The following is a 22,673-nucleotide window of genomic DNA, read 5'->3' as shown; positions in this document are numbered from 1 at the left end:
AAACTGGTTAACAGCGAAAGTTATTTATAAACCTGCAAGTTTTCCTGGAGAGAATTGTATTCATGCCCCGGTGACCAAGTTTGATTTAACTTTTTGCCAAACTGGATCACATCATCACTGGAAAGCTGTGTGGCCCTCTCAGGGAACCTGCGTTCTTACCGGGATGGCCACCAAGCAGGACAAGGAGAGTGGTAGGTCTCTACTCAATAAATTTATATTAGTCAAAATATCCTAGTCTTAATAACGATCCCTTTCTCCCACATGTATATATACCGTATATACTCGAGTATAGGCCGACCCGAATATAAGCCGAGGCCCCCAATTTACCCCCAAAAAAACTGGCAAACTTATTGACTCGTGTATAAGCCGAGGGTGAGACATGCCTGTCCGTCCCTGTGTGTCCGTCCGTCCGTCCCTGTGTGTCCGTCCGTCCGTCCCTGTGTGTCCGTCCGTCCGTCCCTGTGTGTCCGTCCGTCCGTCCCTGTGTGTCCGTCCGTCCGTCCCCGTGTGTCCGTCCGTCCCCGTGTGTCCGTCCATCCCTGTGTGTCCGTCCATCCCTGTGTGTGTGTGTGTCCATCCATCCATCCATCCCTGTGTGTGTGTGTCCATCCATCCATCCCTGTGTGTGTGTCTCCATCCGTGTGTGTGTGTGTGTGTGTGTGTGTGTGTGTGTGTGTGTGTGTGTGTGTGTGTGTGTGTGTGTGTGTGTGTGTGTGTGTGTGTGTGTGTGTGTGTGTGTGTGTGTGTGTGTGTCCAGCCTACCTGTGTCCCGAGCCTCCGTCCCGTGCCTTGCCTCCTTGCCTCCGTCCCGTGTCGTGTCGTGCCTTGCCTCCGTCCCGTCCCGTGCCGTGCCTCCGTCCCGTGCCTTGCCAGGATCGCCGCTCTTCGTCGGCGCCTCGGCGGCCATACTACAATTCGAAAGCCGCGCCTCCGCCTGTGATAGGCGGAACACTGAATTTCCCAGCAGCCTGTGTTCCGCCTATCACGGACATCGTCTCATCCTCGTCCGTAGTACGAGGATGAGACGATGTGCGTGATAGGCGGAACACAGGCTGCTGGGAAATTCAGTGTTCCGCCTATCACAGGCGGAGGCGGAGGCGCGGCTTTCAAATTGTAGTATGTCCGCCGTCTGTCTGCTCGATACGCTGATCGAGCAGTCAGACGGCGATGACTCGAGTATAAGCCGAGGGGGGCACTTTCAGCCTCAAAAAAGAGGCTGAAAATCTCGGCTTATACTCGAGTATATACGGTAATCATTTTTTCCTTCCACAGTCTGTGTGAGTCTTGTGTCATTTTCACCCCTCCCTTTTCTCAACCCTTTTTTTCTTCTTTTCTTTTTTGTCAGTTACTCTATAAAGCTGAGGGTATATATTAGTGATGCCAATTAGATATCTAAAGCTGACCTTGAACTTTTCGGCTTTTAGGCCGGGTTCACACCGCTGCGATGCGGGAACGCCGCGAATCTGCGGCGTTTTCCCGCATTGCACACCTCCCGCCGGCAGTTCACACTGCCCTATGCGGACGGCTGGGAGTGTCAATGATATGTTAATGACACCCACAGATCTGTCTGCATATCGCAGTGCGATCTGCCGACTCGCACAGGAATCGGATCGCATGGTGTGAACCCCCATGCGATCCGATTCTGTTGCGGACCAAAAAAAGGGTCCCGTGCGAGTTTGCTGCGGGAGCGATGCGAATTCAGCCATACTATCTGTATGGCTGAACTCGCATCGCTACGGAGATCGGATGTGATTTGCGGTGCGAATCACATCCGGATCTCCCCCCGCAGCAGTGTGAACCCAGCCTTAATGGCCATTTTTTGAATATCAAACGTCATTCTGAAAACATTACACCTGTCCCTTTAATGGGCGGCGTACTCACCAAGTAATGATGATTAAAGTGGTTGTATAGTCAATTTTTTTACTTTTACCTACAGGAAAGCCTATAATAAGGCTTACCTGTAGGTAGAAAAAAATAAATAAATCTCCTAAACCTGTACGGTTTAGGAGATCGGCGCATAGCGAGGCGACTCTGACTGCAGCGGCGCATGAGGGGATTCTCGGCTGAAAGCCCGGCAGTCGCCGGACCCTGCCGGGATGAAATCACATGCGTGGGAGTGACGATATCGCGGCTCTGGCCACTCAGAGCGTCGGAGCCGCGATACCCGGAAGAAACGCAGAGGGAGCTGACGTGGATCGGGCCAGATATCGGGGCCTCGTTCTAAGGTAAGAATTTCATAATGAGCTAGTATGCATACTAGCTCATTATGCCTTTTCCTTTGCAGGTGGCAAAGAAAAAAAAAAAATAAAAAATAAAAACCACATTAGCGGGTATACAACCGCTTTAAAGGGAGTATTGCCATCCAATCATTGTCCAGATGAAGCTATGTTATTTCTAAACAGCGAAACATTGGCGTCACAACCATTCCATCACCTGACACTGCTTCTGTGGAGCCGAGGATGCCAGCAGTGTCGGGGAGATATCCGATGGTGCATGGCAACCAGCCGATTGCACTGAACAACAAATGGACAGGCATGCATCGGGATATGCAAGTAAGACACATTCATTACCAACTCACGGGAGGGACAACGGAGGACGAAGGTAACCCACGCATTACTCGTACTGGACGGTAAAGTACCTCCACTGTAGGTAGACTCCATAAAGCCCATAATAGGACACTTCACGCATATACTAAGTCCCCTATCCCCAGCCAAACAGGGATTTGAAGATACAATTAATACTGTACTACCCAAATCGGACTAAAATTAAATACCAATTGAGGTTCACACCATTCCAGGAGTATGCAGTGCCTCACACAAGGATCCATATCCTCAAAAAAATAAAAAATAAAAATAAATAAAAACTTACTGGTACCAGGACCTTTCATTTGCAAACTTTGCTATATCTATTGCCATTTCATACTTTCCTAAATTCCAGGGTTAAGCCATCATGGCTATTTCTCTGATGATGTGAATTGGATCCCAGGCCCCCCATCACCACACTAGCATTCCTCCTTCCTCTGTCCATAACAGAGCCACACAGGTTAAGTTGTCACTGATTAAGACAGCCATTGCTGTCTTTTTCTTAAAGATATAATTATGATGGATTTTCATCTGACAACTTATCTGTGTGTTTAACGGTGTTCGGACCTTTTTTAATTGTTATATGTAATGTCTTGTGTGTGTTTGATGAGGTATTCACCATTGTGATTTGTTGTCGGCCAATTATTGAGAAGCCGTTTATTTATTTTTTTGATCCTGGCCTTAGATTGTGCCAAAATCGGTTTTAATATAATACATTTTGAATTTTTTATAGTCTAATATGATCGATTTCTGTAGCCATAAGTAACACTTCCCTGGTGTTCTAATACTGGGTTTGTGTGTGCGATATATGCTTTCTAGATACGGTAACAGCACCCTACATGGTGAATGATCTACGAGTGACCACTTCACTAGTTGAAGTGGACAATATGTGCCAAGCATGCTCTTTTGTTTTCTTTATACTGTCAAAGTCAGCTAGCCAATCAAGAGAGAGAGAGAGGGGGGGCAGGGCTCCATATCTGAATGGGCACAGGGGGCTGTGACTCGGCTCAGGTGCCCCATAGCTAGCTAACATTTTTATAGGAAAAAAAAAAAAAAAAAAAGACTTTACAATCACTTTAACCACTTGCTGTCGGCAGGCCATCAAAGGATGGCCTCGACTTTGTGGTGGTATATCTGAATGATGCCCGAGGCTATAGGCATCAGACATCGGCATTTTCAGCCAGCGATTCCCTACACCGCAAGAACGATCATAGCAGCTGTTCCGCCATTTGATCGCTCTTACAGGCAGCAAAAGGGGACGTCGCCCCCCCCCCTCCGGTGCTACTACCGACTCACCGCAGCGATCAGCGAGTCGGAGACAGGATCCGCTGGCCCCCGGATGTCCACTATAGAAATTTCCGGCGGACCAGATGATCAGAGTCTCTATGATCGGAGGCCAGGCGCGATGTTATGGCGTTACGCCCGCCTCTGCATTAAAAACGGTGTTAAAACCACACGTGAAGCGTCACCGCGAACGTTAGAGCGAGAGCAATAATTCTAACCCTAAACATCCTCTGTAAATCAAAACATGTAACCAGTAAAAAAATTGAAAGCGTCGCCTATGGGAATTTTTAAGTACCGAAGTCTGGCGCCATTCCACGAGTGTGTGCAATTTTGAAGCGTGACATGTTAGGTATTTACTTGGCATAACTTCATCTTTCACATTATGCAAAAAAAGATTGCTAAAAACACGTTTGAAAAATTACTGTGCAAATACCGTGCGAGATAAAAAGTTGCAATGACTGCCATTGTATTCTCCAGGGTGTCGGCAAAAAAAATAAAAATATATATACTGTTTCAGGGTTCTATGTAATTTTATAGCAAAAAAAAAAAATTATGATTTTTACATGTAGGAGCGAAGTGTCAGAAATGACCTGGATGCTAAGTGGTCAAATAGGAAAATATTGCTTTGTGAATGGAGCCCAGTGCTACCTCTGGTTGGAATTATTTGCCCACGCTCTTTGCCTTTAATTAAAAATGAGGATACTCATCAGTGAGCACTGGCTGTGCCTTTCTCCTCCTTCACAGAAAAAGCACCTTTGTTTGTTTTCTTGTTGGGTGTAGATTTCACAGTATGATAGTGTGTATGGATGTGCCTCTACCTTGATGGCAACTATCTCATACAGCGCAGATGTGAGGACATACTTCTGTGCAAACTTTTGTCTTTCAGGAATACAATTGCTAATAGTTTATATTTATCAGTTAACAAAATGAAAAATACTTATAGGAGATAAACCAAAATCAATATTTGGTGTGACCACCCTTTGCCTTCTAAACAGCATCATTTCTTTTAGGTACACTTGCACACAGTTTGAAGGAAATCAGCAGGTAGGTTGTTCCAAACATCTTGGAGAACCAACTATAGATCTTCTGTGGATGTAAATTGCCTCAAATCTTTCTTCATGTAATCCCAGACAGACTTGACGTTGAGATAAGGGCTCTGTGGGGGCCAAACCATCACTTACATGTCTCCTTGCTGTTCTTACTCTGAAGATGCACTATATTACCAAAAGTATTGTGATGCCTGCCTTTACATGAACTTTAATGGTGTCCCAGTCTTCGTCCATAGAGTTCAATACTGAGTTGGCCCACCCTTGGCAGGCTGTAACAGCTTCAACTCTTTGGGAAAGGCTGTCCACAAGGTTTAGGAGTGTGAGAATTTTTGCACATTCTTCCAGAAGTGCATTTTTGAGGTCAGGCGCCGATGTTGGATGAGAAGGCCTGGCTGGCAGTATAAGCTCCAATTCATCTCAAAGGTGTTTTATTGGGTTGAGGTCAGGACATTGTGCAGGCCAGTAAAGTTCCTCCACCCCAAACTTGTTAATCCATGTCTTTATGGACCTTGCTTTATGCACTGGTTCAAATCATTTGGTAGAGAGGGAATGATGGTGTGGGGTTGTTTCAGGGGTTGGGCTTAGCACCTTAGTTCCCATGAAGGAACCTTGTCTGCATACCAAGACATTTTGGACAATTTATATGCTCCCAACTTCGTGGGAAGGCAGTGCACAAAGCAAAGTCCATTAAAACATGGATGTTTGGGGTGGAGGAACCTCAAGCCGAAAGAACACCTTTGGGATTAATTAGAGTGGAGAATGCAAGTCAGGCCTTCTCTCCAATATCAGTGCCTGACCTCACAAATGCGCTTCCGGAAGAATGGTCAAACATCCCCATACTGTATAAAAGTGTAGCGCTTCAAAAACCAGCCATGTTTAGGCCATCCTTACAAAATCATCATATGTGTATAAACTTATACCTATACATTCAGTGAAAATTCACAATGTGAAATGGTGCACATAACGTATAAGACTATTGCTATAAATCGTGTATAAACATTAATTGCTATATAAGCATATAGCTGTGACTATAAAGTGATTCTAAAAAGAATTAAAAAATAATAAATAAATCAAAAAAGAAAGTCCCAACAAGAAAATACAAAGTCTCTTGTGTATAATCCACAAGTGTGCAGGAAATATCTTACACCTCCTTCATAAAAACTCATGCATTAACCACGTGATGTTCCCGTCACCAAGTGAATTGGACGCTTACCAGAATTATTGGATCCACACAAATTTACATTTGGAGGATCACATAAACTTATGCATATATATATGCAGATTCCTTCAGCAGTGCGTTTTCCAGGGGGATCTCAAAATATAGCTAATCCTTTCGTGTGCTGGGAAGTACTTTATCTCCAGCCATACAGATCCGTAGAAGTAGTTAGGCACATATAAAGGAAAACAGGGACCAAAAATAGTGTAATTCCATTTTTTTATATAAAAAATTAAGTATAAAAGTAATAAACTCACATGTGTACAATAGGTTGAGCGCTTATCAAGATAAAACACGGCTGTAGTGGAGTCCCAAAGTGGGGACTCCACTACAGCCGTGTTTTATCTTGATAAGCGCTCAACCTATTGTACACATGTGAGTTTATTACTTTTATATTTAATTTTTTTATATAAAAAATGGAATTACACTATTTTTGGTCCCTGTTTTCCTTTATATGTGCCCAACTACTTCTACGGATCTGTATGGCTGGAGATAAAGTACTTCCCAGCACACGAAAGGATTAGCTATATTTTGAGATCCCCCTGGAAAACGCACTGCTGAAGAAATCTGCATATATATGCATACGTTTATGTGATCCTCCAAATGTAAATTTGTGTGGATCCAATAATTCTGGTAAGCGTCCAATTCACTTGGTGACGGGAACATCACGTGGTTAATGCATGAGTTTTTATGAAGGAGGTGCAAGATATTTCCTGCACACTTGTGGATTATACACAAGAGACTTTGTATTTTCTTGTTGGGACTTTCTTTTTTGATTTTTTTTTTTTTTTTTTTTATTCTCTTTAGAATCACAGCTATATGCTTATATAGCAATTAATGTTTATACGAGATTTATAGCAATAGTCTTATACGTTATGTGCACCATTTCACATTGTGAATGTTCACTGAATGTATAGGTATAAGTTTATACACATATGATGTTTTTGTAAGGATGGCATAAACATGCCTAGTTTTTGAAGCGCTACACTTTTATACAGCATTGATTATTTTACACTTTATACCCTAGTGGTGTGTTAGCAGCTCTCTTTTTCTTTTATATTTTTTATAAGAATAGCGCAGTGTTTGGTTAAAAGTTTTTGACAAACATCCCCATAGACATACTCCTAAACTTTGTGGATAACCTTCCCAGAAAAGTTGAAGCTGTTAACACCAGGAGCACATGGAGGAGCACACAGAGGGGAGCCAGAGGAGGATACAGGGGACACTCAGGAGCGAACGGTGTGGCGAGGGAAGTTATCACCCATCTCCCTGTGTGGCTTTTAATAAAGCAGCTGAAAGCGATGGAGGGGAGGGGAGAAGCGGCTGTCGTGTGCTTTATTGAAAGCCACACAGAGAGATCAGTGATTATAACTTCCCCTGCCGCCACACTGGCATTGGGAGCATTTGCAAGTACTCCTGCAAATGCTTGGCATCGCTGCAACTCTAATTCCTACACACTTGCCCAGAAAAAAAAAAAATTATATTGTACACACACACACTGCGAGTAGAGAAAAGAATCCCTCCCTCCCCCTTAACGCCGATATACGTCGGCAGAAGGGCACATACAGGCATATTAACATACTTGTACATTGCCCTTTAAGTAGCAGTTTGTGGGTGTGCGCACCCGCCGCGAGTGTGATCGATGTCCGCGGGGATAACCGCAATCGTCTCACGGATAGGAGGAACTGGGAAATGCTGATGTAAAACAAGCATTTCCCCGTTCTTCCTAGTGACACTGATCAAAGCTCCCAGTAATTGGGAACGGTGACCAGTGTCATGTCACACATAGCCCCCTCCCCCCCACAGTTAGAATCACTCCCTAGGACACACTTAACCCCTACAGCGCCACCTAGTGGTTAACCTCTTCACTGCCAGTCACATTTACACAGTAATTAATGCATTTTTAAATTTCACTGATCGCTGTATAAAATGTGAATGGTCCCAAAATAACGGCAAGTGTCCGATCTGTCCGCCATAAAGTCGCGGTCACGATAAATATCGCTGATCGCCGCCATTACTAGTAAAAAAAAAAAAAAATGCCATAAAATTATGCCCTATTTTGTAGGCGCTATAACTTTTGCACAAACCAAACAGTTATTGCAATTTTTTTTTACCAAAAATATGTAGAAGAGTACGTATTGGCCTAAACGAAGAAATAAAACAAAAAAACATATACATATTATATATATATATATATATATATATATATATATATATATATATATATATATATATATACACACATATATATACACACACATATATATACACACACATATATATACACACACACACACACACACTTTTTTGGGGGGATATTCATTATAGCAAAAAAAAAAGTTTTTCAAAATTGTCGCTTTTTTTTTTTGTTTATAGCGCAAAAAATAAAAACTGCAGAGGTGATCAAATACCACCAAAAGAAAGCTATTTGTGGGGAAAAAAGGGACATCAATTTTGTTTGGGAGCCACATTGCAGGGCCATGCAACTGTCAGTTAAAGCGACGCAGTGCCAAGTGGCAAAAAGTGCTCTGGTCTTTGGACAGTCAAACGGTCCGGGGCTTAAGGTGTTAAAATACTTACATTTTGTTGCTTTGCAGCTTGAAATTAAGACAGTTTTTGTTTTACCCAGCTGTATTTACTCACTTCAACTTATAACATCCAAGTGAAAGCTCTAACACCAATATGTCAGAAATGTTTTTTATTTTTTTTCTCTTTATTCCAAAACAGAATCACCAAGTTGGAAAAAAGGATCACCCTTTAGGTCAGTATTTTGTAGAACCACCTTTTGCTTTAAAGAGGAAGTAAACCCTTTCAAACCACTTTGACCTACAGGTAAGCCTAGATTAAGGCTTACCTGTAGGTCCAAGCAATATCTCCTAAACCTATATGGTTTAGGAGATATTTGCCCGAAAATGGGCACCGCTGTCTATGGCGCATGCGCCGTAGACAGCGGCGCGCAGGCGCACTAAATGCGGCAAGTCCAAGAATGGATTTGCCTAATTTGTCGACTCCCGTGCGCATGCGCGGGAGTGACGTCATCGCGGCTTCGCCGAATGGCAGCGGCGGAGCTGCGAGACGCGACTCCCGTGCGCATGCGCGGGAGTGACGTCATCGTGGCTTCGCCGCTGTGATTCGTCGGAGCTGCGAGACGCCACCAGCAAGATGGATGCGGCGGACTACAGGGGACAGCGGCGACTTCGCTGGCTCCTGTGTCAGGTAAGTGACACATAATGAGCTACTATGCGATGCATAGTAGTCCATTATGCTTTACCTTTGCAGGGAAAAAAAGAGGAAGTAAACCCATCAGGGTTTACTTCCTCTTTAATTACAGCCTTTAGACTAATATTTGCCCACTCTTCTTTACAGAACTGCTCAAGTTCAGTTAAATATTTCATGGTGGCCGTTTGTAAACTGCAGTCTTCAAGTCATTCCACAGATTTTCAATGGGGTTTAAGTCTGGCCTCAGATTAGACCATGCAAGGGCATTCATATTTTTCCTCCTACAACCACTATGAAGTCATTTTTGCCATGTGCTTTGGGTCATTGCCATGATGGAAGATAAACATTCTTTCCATTTACAACTTTATGGCAGAAGGTAGCATATTTTTCTTCTATCCTGACAAGTGTGCCAGTCCTTGCTGCAGAGAAACATCCCCATACCATGATAATACCAACTCCCTGATTTACTGTAGGAATGTTATTTGGATTGCAAACTGTATTGGATTTCTGCCTGACATATCCTTTGGTGTGAATGTCAAATCATTCAATTTTAGTCTCATCTGAACAGAACACCTTTTCCCATGTGGCCTCTTCAAGGTACATTTTGGCAAAGCTCAGTGGCGATTGTGCGTGGCCTTAAGGAGTGGTGTTTTTCTTGAAACCCTCCCATACAAGCCATATTTGTGGAGAACTTGTGATACGGTTGTCACATGCACACCATAATCACTCTGCCATAAATTGCTGCAACTGTTTTAGGCCTCTTGGTAGCCTAACTAGTTTCCTCCTGACTCTTTCATCCACTTTGAAGCGACGTCCTGATCCAGGGAGGGTCTGTGTTGTACCAAATACCTTTCACTTATTATTAGACTTCACTGTGCTTCTAGGGATTGATAAAGCCTTTACGTATCCATCAGACTTGTGCCTGTCCACAACATTATCCCGGATATCTTTTGACAGTGCCTTGTCCCCAAATAGTTGGATTGCTGGCTTCAGTTGCACTACCAGAGACTGACATGCTCCAGGGAAGCGTCTTTCAAGCTGAGCTAATCAAAATCACCACAGCTGAGCACAGTTGGAAGTCAAATAGCTTTGTGTACCCTTGAGAAGGCGATTAGCTACACCTGATTTGAGTTTACAAAGCATTTTTAGGAAGTGCATGGTCTTTTCTAACTCATTAATTCTGGTTGATTTTTTTCTGACATATTGGCTCTAGATCTTTCACTTGGATGTTATAAGTTGCATTGAGTAAATACAGCTGAACAAAAACTGTTTGTCTTAATTTCAGTTTGCAAAGCAACAAAATGTGATTTTAAAAAGGGGGTGGGGATGATTCTAATGATTCTTTTCTATACCCACTGAGACTTATTAAAACATTTGTAAATTCTAGCAAAAAAAAAAAACAAAGGGATCAGAACTGCCCCTGAAAAGACCAGATACGCACCACTAGTTCAGAGTTATGAATCACTACTTTGGAAAACAGCAAGATTATTTCTGCTGGATGGACACTGCAGAGGGATGGCTATTAGGGTAAAGAAAACGACATAAGCAAAAGTATTAGAATGATTCAAGTAGGGCAAGGGCAGACAATAAGCCAGTGTGTAAAAATTATATTTAGGCAGGGTTTCCCCATTGACAACTGAATGTGTAAAAAAAAAAAAAAAATGCCCCCCCATTCCTTAACCATACGAGGCAACATGCCTTCAACACTGGGGGAGGGGCGGATATGGAGGCTATGCCAGGCTGTTTTTTTAACCACAATTTTTATTTTATTGTCGGATCCATTGTTAAGGACACAGCAGCCACTCTTTAAAAGCAGTGTTCTGCCCCAAAATAAAAAATTAAAAGCCAGCAGCCTTACGGCGTCACACCGGGAACCCTACTGCGCATGCGCGTGGCCCTGCTCCCCTCTCCTACTGATCCAGTGACAGGGAGAGGAGGGAGCCCCACGGTAATGTCACGGGCCATGGTCTGGACTCCCGGAAGTGGGAACAGGATACTTGTCAAAGACAGGTATCCATCCTGCCACCGCTCCCCCCCAAAACGTGCCAATTGTGGCACCGGAGGGGGAAAGGAGACAAATGAGCAGAAGTTCCACTTTTGGGTGGAGCTCCGCTTTAACAACCAGCTATTCACTGGTTAAGGACACCAGCGGCCTCCGTATAAAGAAGGAGGGGGAAAAAAAAAATTGAAAACAGCTGGGGACTGGCATTTAGAGTTTAGAAGTGGTCAGCATTTTTTTTTGCCACAACGCTGCAGCTCCAGAACATACTGGCAAGGAGTTTCTCAACCCCCCCGACACTAAACTCTCCTTTCACAAAACGCTGCTAAAAGCCTATGTGTGCATGAATACATAGAATAACATGAAGGGGAGTTCAGAGGCTGTTGAAAAAAAATGTCTGACACCCAAAACAGAAGCTGTAAAAACACCCAGTGTGCATGAGGCCTTACTGTGAACTTAAAGAGGAGCTGCACCTAAAAAAAAAAAATATTAAAAGCCAGCAGCTACTAATATTGCAGCTGCTGACTTTTAATAATATCACACTTACCTGTCCCAGGTTCCAGCGATGTCGGCGGCAGATAATGAGCGATCGCTCGTCTCGCTGCAACCACCGCCGCCATCCTCTGTCAGGGAATCGGGAAGTGAAGCATGAGGGCTTCACTGCCCGGTTCCCTACTGCGCATGCGCGAGTTGCGCTGCGCTTCTCTTATGGTCCCCCGCTGTGTCTCTGGGAACTGTGTGTTTCCCAGAACACAAGGGGGTGGGGGGGCGGAGCCATGCAGGGGTGGGCGGAGCCATGCGGGGGTCTGGCCAGAAGTGGGTGCAGATACCTGGATTATCCAGGTAACTGCACCCCCCTCCCCCCCGAAAGGTGCCGATTGTGGCACCGGAGGGGGTGAGGGATAATACTAGCGGAACTTCCCCTTTAGGGTAAAGAACCGCTTTAATTGCAGAAGACACGTAACGTTTCTTCTGCAATAAAACACCTACCTGCTCACAGCAATCCCCAGCATCTAAACCGAGCTGTGCTTACAAAAGTTGCCCCGATCCCTTGTGTGCTGGAATAGCTAGCTCCTGCATAAAAGTAAGGACATCCTGCGTCAGCCAATAAAGATGGCTGAAAGCTGGTACACAGAAAAATATGCCAGGGGGGGGGGGATAAGGACCATTGGAGTAAAGGTGAGTATTCCTCCCTTTAGCTCTGCTTTAAACCCCCCAAAAATTGAATATATTGAAGCTTACTATTCATTTCATCTCTTCTGTCTTTTTTTTTTTTTTTTTTTTTTTTAATTAAGATTTGCCTTCTGGTTTACCTGGTGATCTAGCTAGTAACAAGGGTGGACCAAAAAAAAAATAAAGTTTAAATCTGATTTTCTAAAGATAGTTTTACATTTAAGATGCAGTAATAATTTAGTTTATTCACCATGAAATGGAGCTTAGTTATGTAGCATGAGGCTGTATATTCTGCAATATTTACATTTTTGGTAAATTCAGTCAATGAATCCAAGCTCTGCAAGCGGAGATAACATGCACTGCATTGATGCATTCACACAATTTCACAGTAACTATGAGATAAGACAAGGTTCGGGAATATTGTTTTATCCCATTGTTTTGAAAATCTATGTACACCACAAACTTTAGGATTGTTTGAAGAGAAATGCATCTGTACCAGGCTCTAAGTATGAGGAGGAAGGGCAAGCAGTAAAAATGAAAGTGAAACCTAAGCAGCTTATAAACCTTGTGATCTTTTAGCACATAGCTTGAAGTGTTTTATTCCTCCCTTGAGGAGAAAATGGCAGCAGGCCATAAAAGAGACCCCGTTTGGGAATATTTTAATGAAGTTCCTCTGCCTATGGGTAAAGCACGTATGCGTGCAAAATGCAAGCAATGCAACAAAGATAAAAGGCCTGGTGGCCCGAATGGAACATCATGAGAAAACGTGTTGTTATGAAAGGACCATGTTTGAAGTTTTTTTTTTTATGTGGACCCAGCTGATATATTCAGTTTAAATTCTTTTGTTTTTTTCAAACATTTTGTTTACGCACTTCAGTTACTAAGGCTGCTTTCACACTGGGGCGGGAGCGGCGTCGGCGGTAAAGTGCCGCTATTTTTAGCGGCGCTTTACCCGTCGTTTTAGCGGCGGTCTGCGGGCGCTAGCGGGGTGGTTTTAACCCCCGCTAGCGGCCGAAAAAGTGTTAAACCCGCCCGCAAAGCACCGCTGAAGCGGCGCTTTGCCGGCGGTATTGCCGCGGTGTCCCATTGATTTCAATGGGTAGGAGCGGTGAATACACCGCTCCAAAGATGCGGCTAGCAGGACTTTTTTCACCGTCCTGCCAGCGCATCGCTCCAGTGTGAAAGCCCTCAGGCTTTCACACTGGAGTGAAAGGGGCTGTTTTTTTTCAGGCGCTACACAGGCGCTATTTTTAGCGCTGTAACGCCTGAATACCGCCCCAGTGTGAAAGCAGCCTTAAGGATGTTTAAACAAATACAAGAATTTGCAATATAATATTGTTATAATAAAATAATTTTAGTAGTTTAACTATGTGTGATTAACCTATTAGCACCGGTTTACACCGGGTGGCTTCAAAGTCATCCGACTCTGAAGCCACCCCGTACAGCGCGACTTCGGCATGGCTTGCAAGACGACTTCTGTATAGAAGTCAATGCAAGCCACTCCGAAGTCGCCCCAAAGTAGAGCAGGAACCTTTTTCTAAGTGGGAGTGACTTGAGTGGCTCCTATTAGAACGGTTCCATTGTAATGCATGGAGCGCGACTTCTCAGCCAGCTAAATCGCATTACAGTTCGCCCGTGTGTGAAGCGGCACTTAACCTAAAATCGGTTCTGATATTGCTGTTTTACTAACCTGACAGCTGCTTATTCTAAATAGGAAACCTTTGTTTTGTTTGCAAATACTAAAGAATTCAACTACCAGCAAGAATGAGACCTTATATTTAACCACTTCGATACAGGGCACTTAAACACCTTCCTGCCCAGACCAATTTTGAGCTTTCAGCGCTGTCGCACTTTGAATGACAATTGCGCGGTCATGCTACACTGTACCCAAATGAAATTTTTATCATTTTTTTCCCACAAATAGAGCTTTCTTTTGGTGTTATTTGATCACCTCTACGGTTTTTATTTTTTGCTAAACAAATAAAAAAAAATACCGAAAATTTTGAAAAAACATGTTTTTTTTTTTGGTTTCAGTTTCAAAACTTTGTAAATAAGTACGTTTTCTCCTTCACTGATGGGCACCAATGAAGTGGCACTGATTAGGTGGCATTGATGGACACTGATGTGGCACTGATGGGCGACACGGATGGACACTGATAGGTGACACAAATGGGCATGGATGGGCGGCACTGATAGGCAGCACGGGTGGGCACTGATAGGCGGCATTGTATTGTGTTGTACTGTACTAATGGATGCCAGTGCCAAACAATAATGCATGCCAATCAGTGATGCCCATTGTGGGCACTGCCTGGCATCCCTGGTGGTCTAGGGAGGATTACCTTGTCCTGGGCATCCCTGGTGGTCTGGTGGCATCCCAGGTGGTCCAGTGTGGGCATCCTCGGGGGGCTGCGCTGATAATCGGTCAGCACAGACCCCCGTCAGAGGAGCAGCCGATCGGCTCTCCTCTACTCGCGTCTGACAGATGCGAGTGAGGAAAAGCCGATCACCGGCTTTTCCTATTTACACTGTGATCAGCCGTGATTGGACAGGGCTGATCACGTGGTAAAGAGTCTCCATCGGAGACTCTTTACCGAGATCATAGTTGCAGGGTGTCAGACTGACACCCCGCAACAACGATCGCCGCGATGCGCACCCCCGGGGGCGCGCAGCGGCTCAAAATCCTGATCACGTCATATGACGTCCGATCAGGATTATGAAACCACTTTGCAGCCGTCAATTGCCTATAGGGTGGGCGGCAAGTGGTTAAAGAGCATCTGTCATTTCAGATCCATCATGGCAGTGCCTGTTAGTGGGCATCCACTCACCTGCCACGTCCCTCACTTTGTTGTGTCACTGCCGCATCACCAGCCGTCACATTAAAGTGAATGGGACTGTCAACATTGGGTCAGAGATGACATTTTCTCTTTAAAAATTAGGATTTAAATCAAATCCACTCTGCCAGTAATCTACTTTCTGTATTAGGTTATCTACACTCTGGATAAAGGTGCTATAGATATACCTTTGAACAGCAGTATTGTCAGCCTGGGAGGAGGCTAGGATTAGATCTTAGATGTACTAGCAAATTTAGATACACTAACAAATTGAAGTTGAATTCCAACTTATACTTTGTAACTAGTTACAGCAAAAGTTTGGTTCCTTTTACATAAATAAAAGCTGATCATTCCAAGCATCCCTGTCAGGGGTAAATGTTTAGTCTCAGCCCTCTAACTGCTCCAATTGCAAGACATCTTGTTCTGTTCAAAAACTGATTTACTGGCTAGATCTCCAGGTAACGATAAAAGCAAGCAAGCCAAAAAAAAAAAAAAAAAACACTCTAAGAATTGGTATACTGTAATATAATAATGGTTTGTTTTGGGTTTAATACAGCTTTAAAATGTCAGCTTCCTTGGCTGCAAAGAACTTAGTTTTGCTTAAAAGCGCTTGGCACACACCAAGTCCTTTAGCTGCGTTTTTCGAAACACCACCGTTAGAATTATCAGTATGTGCACTACGCTCAGTGACTGCCCCCCTCAAACTGCACACAGTTTGGTCCATAAAATCAAAAAGAAGTCCCAATATCAACTGTGCTTATGAATATTTTACTCCTTCCAGTGGAATCCTATACAGTCCTCTACTCACCACTTCATGCGCCCTTATGCCCATAAGTACTCATCATGTACTCATTTCATAGAGTGGACCTCAATGTACAGAGGTCTAATATAGTTTTTGTTAACAGGCAGTTTCCATGTAGTGCTTGCTCTGTCCTAGCTCTCCATTTCCCAGTGCATTGTAGGATATCAGTGCCTCCATTGCCTCTTCCCCAACTAACACTTTCTAAATGCTTCACTAACACCACACAAAGCATTACCATTGAAATCAATGGAAGCGTTTGACAAGCGTTGATGCCTCATGAAAATGACATGCTGCCTAATTTTTAACACAATGCAACCACTCCTGTGTGAACAACATTGGGTGGTACCATTATAATGTTAATGGCAGGCGTTGAGCTCTCATTCACACCAGTGCAACTTGTGATTTGACAGTTCTAAAACACATAAGTCACATCCCACTGCCAGCAATGGAACCGTTCATGCTGTAGCGATTATGTAAAATTTTCCTGCATTACTTTTACTGGGATGACAGGGAGAAGAAAAAAAAAAAAAAAAAACACTACTGTGGCCAGTATATCAAGGATTGGCAAGGTGCATTATAAGGCAACATTCACACCGGTTGAATTCTAGCGGCATGAATATTGATACCTGATGTGGCATTAAGTGAGTAGATGTGGCTGCTGGTCCCATTTACTACAATTACAGGTCACAGCATCTGCAGGTATTTGTCTTTCCACACAGCCAGTAATTGCTTGCTGTGCAGATAGCCACGAATATCTGCAGCCACTGACAACCTATTATTGTAGTGCATGGGGCCAGCTGTTGTAGCTAGCCACAGCAGGAATCATGATTGCTGCCACTAGAATTCACACCAGCCTACATTTCCAATGCGAATGTAGCTTAATGCAATTTTGTTTTATACCACTATATTATTAAAACTTAACTTCACTTAAAGTGGTTTTAAAAGGCTGAAGGTTTTTCACCTTTATTCTATGCATAAAAGTAAAAAAAAAAAAAAAAAAAAAACACATCAACTACTACAACGTGAAGCCTATTGGATCCACACCCTGGGCACAGTGCATCCTGGAGGACTTAATGCCAACCTATCATTCACATGTTTTTTGAACGAGAGGTAACGGATCTGTGTTCTTTACTTAAATGACGATCAAACTATTCTCCTTTGACCACAGTTCTTTTTCCTCCTTTCTGACTATCTTGGCGATGATGATGAACCCATGGCATTGTATTTAGGGATTACTAGGCAATTGCGGTGACTACCCCACCTGCATTTTTCCCTGCAATATAAAGTACTTTAAGTTTCATTTTGAATTTAGCCCAACAGGTTCTCCACATTGTTATAATAGCCCTCCTGTCGACTACACATTCCATCTCCATTTTCTCATTCTCCTTCCCCACACACCTTGTTACAATACAACCCTTCCAGCCCCCCTCCCCCTTTTCCCCGTTTTTTTTTTCTCCCCTTTTTCTTTTCGCTATTTTTTCTTGCTTATTCTCTTTTCTTTAATCTTCTTGGTCTGCCTTTTTTTGTATTTTTTTTTTGTATTTTTATATTTGTTTTTATTTCTTTATTTTATATTTATTTTTATTTTATCTACGTTTATTATTATTATTATTATTTCTCTATTTCTTATTTGCTCTTTATTATCAATTATTAGTATTTATCATTTCCTCACTATTTCTTTATCAATTTTGTTTGCTATTCTCACTTCGATTTTCATGACTCTTTGGTCCCACTTATTCCTTTTCTTCTCACCGTTCCCCTTTTCCTTCTTACACGCACTCTCTCCCCTCTATCGCGTTCTCACTTCTTGGCTTCTCAGCGTGCAGCAGCTTGCTTCTTTTACTGAGGATGAGCTCAGGTGTGTTGGCATGGACCACGTGCTAAACCCGCCAGGAAGTCGGCGCAGCGCCTCGCTAATTACAGGCAGTGAGACATTTCCCGATCTCTGCAGCTGCACATCAGGGCAATGTCTCACTGCCTGTGATCAGCGCAGAGCTGCGCCGACTTCCTGGCAGGCTCAACACGTGGTCCATGTGAACACGCCTGAGCTCATCCTTATCTTTTACATTCACATCTCTCACCCACCTCCCTCGATTGGACATATACTGATCTTAGAGGCGGGGTCCGCCAATGTCACTTGTTTCCATGACATTGGCGGTCCCAGCACAGCAGTGTCCCTCGTTACTCGGCTACCACTGGCACACCTCACATGCGCGGTCGGAGGTGGCTGTTGTAAGCTCAGCACCCTCATATGCTGGCTATACTATGGCACTTTAGCTTCCCTGGATACCGCCGCTGCATTACGCAAGCTCGGCCTACGATCACTGTCATGATCTGCCCTACAGCCTCCGATCCCTGCACTGGCACCGATCCATTGCAGGATCATGCACTGCATCCTGATGTTCCCCGACAGTTGGTTTGTCCCCACAATGATTGGGGACCAACACCACAACACTGTTATAAAAAAGGTACCATAATGACATTATCAGGATGTCCTTTTTCTAATCCTTCCTTTTGTTATAGGTTTGCCTGTGATTTCTGCTTATGTATTTTAAACATTTGAAATGTTTTGGTGGGATTTGTGACGTCACACCAGTCTGGGAGTGTGAGGAGCTTTGGTTTTTATTTTTCTCTGACTGGTTGATTTTTTTTTTTTTTTTATTTGTTTTTTTTCCACTGTTACCCCACATTTTTTTTTTTTTAACAAAGGACTGTTACCCCACATTTATCACATGCCTGACGAAGGGGTACTGCGTGACTCTGAAACGTTGCACTCTCCTTGTGTTGTGATCATGCAATAAAATTACCTGGACACTATTTATGCCGTTCCATGGTGTGCTGGCAAATATCTCCACTGTGACTTGAACCAGTATCCAGCTGGTTGTTGCTGCAGCACCCAAACTTGAGAGCTCACCCAGGACTGTGTGCAATGGGAATATGAAGTATTAAACGAAAAACAAAGCCGCCTCCCCAAAGACAGACAAATGCGGGGAACACCCCCACATGGGAGATGGACGGCCTACTTACTTTAGTGGGCAGATGTCCTGCCCGGGATGTCTCCCTCCCTCCAAGCCGGGGAGTGCTGGATGGCTGAACCACTGTGGGCAAGGCATCGCGCCTGTTGGTGGGTCGGTCGTCCCCTCCGGCCGTGTATCTCCTCCCCCTTGGCCAATAAAATCGCTTCTCCTTTCGTCCAATCAGGAAACAGGTCTCACAACCCGATTGGCTGGGAGAAGAATCAGTGTTACAACATTGAATATTTAATCGCTATTGTGACACAATTGAGTGGGCTTTGGGCGCAGTGCTCTGCTCCCTGAGCCCACTCTTCTTTGAAGCCTATTAGAGCCTCTTGCTCTAATCATGTGCTAAAAAAAAACATTCCCTGCAGTTGCAACCAGCACCCTGTATATAGATTAGGGGCCAGACACATGGATAGGGGGCAGCGCCCGTGCGCCTCTAATGGGCAGGCTGCCACTGGTGTCATCATATGATTAAAGTTTACAAAAGTGAATATCACTGTTGTAAACAAAACATTTTTAATGAATAGATTCATTGTTTACTATTGTGATTAACTGATTGGCCACAGCTAATCGCATGGTATATATGGGCTGTGATTGATCCTGTCTGTATCATGCGATCACTGTGACCACAGAGATCAACATAATAGTACACAATGAATGACCTAATTCAAAGCCATTCATTGTGTACAATTGTCATGTGATCTGCTGTGATCATACGGTACCGGCAGAAGGTTATCTGTCTTCCACTGTGTCTGGGGGACAAATAGGGTGACAGGTTGTATCACGACGTGGCCCGCAATGCTGGGAAGATGTCATATGACATCCACCCAGGATAGTAGGGCTAGCATTTTGCAATAAGCCTGGTAGGAAGGGGTTAAACGTGAAAGTTCTGCTCCTCCTCTGCCATTACTGTCATTTTCTTCTGGGGGGGGGGGGGGTGTACCATTTTCTGACAGGTACCTGATCCCACTTCTGCATAGTGGAAGTTGTTCGTTTCCCCCCCCCCCCCCCACTACCCCATAAAACTGTGGGACCAGCAACCCGCCCTTAGACACAGACAAAACACGCCGTTCAACACAACAAACCCACCCTGCAACACAGACAAAACAGGACCTTGAGCACGCTATAAACCTGCGTCGCAACAGCGAGGCACAACAGGACCAATACGGTGTTTGCATGGCATTCAATTATGCCCATCAAATGGTATCTCCCATCGAAAATAAGCCCCCTACGACGTGCGCTATGGTGATGTCATACCAGTTATTTCGGGAAATCAGCTGGCGTGCCCTTCCGTTCTGCGCAAGCGCGGGCACTTTAAGACAGAGGGCACGATATCAACAAAACACCAACCTCCCACAGCCATGATAAGGACCCGAAAACCAGAACCGGCCCCAGCAAAGACTCCTGGACTGGTGATTGTTTATTAGAAGTCAACAGCTACACACTGGGCATCTGCTGACCTCTTTTTTGAAGTGGAAATTACCTTTCTATAGCCAGGAGGATGCAAACCTGACACATTAGTGGTGTAGCACCAGAAGTCCCAGCAAGCCTGAAACAGTGCCCTGCCAGGTATGCGGAGACGGGGGGGGGGGGGGGACACACAGAAAGTTCTGAGCTCAGCAACCAGAGTGACAGAACACCGAGAACTCGGGCAGGTGAGTGGGGGGAGGGCGGCCCAGCCCCCCGTCTGTCAGTCAGTCAGGGCCTTACCGAGTGGTTGACTCCCCACATGAAGACGCTGACGAGCTGGTCGCTGGCTCGGAACACCTTCACCTTCTGCTGCACGAAGTGTTTCTTCTTCGTCTTGGTCTTGGCATTAGTAGAAGACATGATCCCCACAGCCGCCGAGGAGGCAGCGGGCATAGCGGCGGAGGAGGACATTTCACCACACCGCCTCCTCCTCAGGGTCAGACGTCCGCTCAACCGCCGCCTCTCTCGGCCCCGCCCAACTCACCTGAGCGCCCTGAGCGCCTGCGCACTCACGTCCCTCCGTCACCGCCCCGCCGCAGGCTCGCGAGTCATGTGACCCGAGGGTCAGTGAAGCGGAGCGGGTTAGTCATTTGTTATTAGATGTGGTGGACTGGACTGTGTGAGCCAAACACTGTGCACTGTGTTCTGCTGGGGCTGCTATACCAGGATAGTGCGTGGCTGACAATTAGAACTTCTCATAAAGTGATGATAAACCCAACACCAAATGTAATATATTGCAGCTGACCAATCAGATGTGGTGACTGCATTTGTTTTCTTTTTTAGGCTTTATTTGGCCTCTGTTTGCACCTGGTAATCTGGCCAGTAACACACCTATACTAGACTCATTGGCGGGCTACGCGATGTGTGCCATTCAGACTGACCGCACCGATTTAGACTTCCTGCTCCGTTCCGGTGAGGTCCAGTGGTGGCTGGTGCTCAAAATTTTTTTTTTGGGGGGGGGGCACAAACAAACTGATTATGAAAAAGAACCCCATCAATTACAGCCTCATTGTACCATCAATCACAGTCACTGTGCCATCAAATGCAGCCACTGTGCCCATCAAACGCAGCCAATGTGCCCATCAATTGCCACCACAGTACCATCAAACGCAGCCACTGTGCCCATCAAATGCAGCCAATGTGCCCATCAATTGCCGTCACTGTGCCATGAAACGCAGCCACTGTGGCATCAAACGCAGCCACTGTACCATCAAACGCAGCCAATGTGCCCATCAATTGCCACCACTGTAACATCAAACACAGCCACTGTGCCCATCAATTGTCACCACTGTGCCATCAAACTCAGCCACTGTGCCCATCAATTGCCACCACTGTGCCATCAAACGCAGCCACTGTGCCCATTAAACGCAGACACTTTGCCATATCAAATGCTCCCACTGTGCCACCAAATGCTGCAACTGTGCCACCAAAGGCTGCCACTGTGCCCCATCAAATACAGCTACTGTGCAAATCTTATGCAGCCACTGTGACCCATCAAATGCAGCCACTGTGCCCATCATATGCAGCCTCACTGTGCCCCATCAAATGCAGCCTCACTGTGCCCCATCATATGCAGCTTCACTGTGTCTCACTTGCCTTACAGACAGCTCCACTCGGGAGCTGTTCGGCACTTTGGAATGTGCCACAAAGCAGGTCAAAAGCCTGCAAATGAAGCGCCTTGTCTGCAATTTCGTGATTGCATTGACGTGCCCGAACACAGTGCACTTAAAGCTTGGTATGTAAAAATGCCTAAAATGGGAGAGCAACTGAGTATGTGCAGAGCAGGGTGAGACAATGTGTTACTGGATTTTAAACAGTATAGACACTATATTTTTAATGTTTACAGTTATACTTGGAAACGGGGCCAACCTGAGGTCATTTAGCAGGCCTTCATTTTATGATTAAAGTTTTAAATACACTAACAAACTGAAGCCAAACTCCAGCTCACACTTTATAACAGTTGTATTCCTTTTGGGATAAAGGTTTTATATAAATAAAAACTGATAATTTGAAAAACTTCCTACCACC

The 22,673-nt window shown here is 44.6% G+C and overlaps 1 protein-coding gene across 2 annotated transcripts in view; it reads right to left on the bottom strand.

Moving 5' to 3' along the window:
* PIP4K2C (phosphatidylinositol-5-phosphate 4-kinase type 2 gamma) overlaps window positions 1–21,134 on the bottom strand; it is a 211,053-nt gene extending 189,919 nt beyond the window's left edge. For both annotated transcript variants that reach the window (XM_077483610.1, XM_077483611.1), the window contains exon 1: window positions 20,886–21,134. In XM_077483610.1, the coding sequence (XP_077339736.1) occupies window positions 20,886–21,056 (171 nt within the window). In that variant the 5' untranslated portion in view covers window positions 21,057–21,134. The remainder of the gene's footprint in view (window positions 1–20,885) is intronic.
* Between the last annotated feature and the right edge of the window lie 1,539 nt (window positions 21,135–22,673).

The sequence above is a fragment of the Lithobates pipiens genome, unplaced genomic scaffold, assembly GCF_037356315.1.
Source record: "Lithobates pipiens isolate NorthernLeopardFrog02 unplaced genomic scaffold, aLitPip1_a1.2 Scaffold_16, whole genome shotgun sequence".
Classification (NCBI taxonomy): Eukaryota; Metazoa; Chordata; class Amphibia; order Anura; family Ranidae; genus Lithobates; species Lithobates pipiens.
Note: the sequence above shows the minus strand (reverse complement) of the source record. Positions and strands in the feature narration are given on the sequence as shown.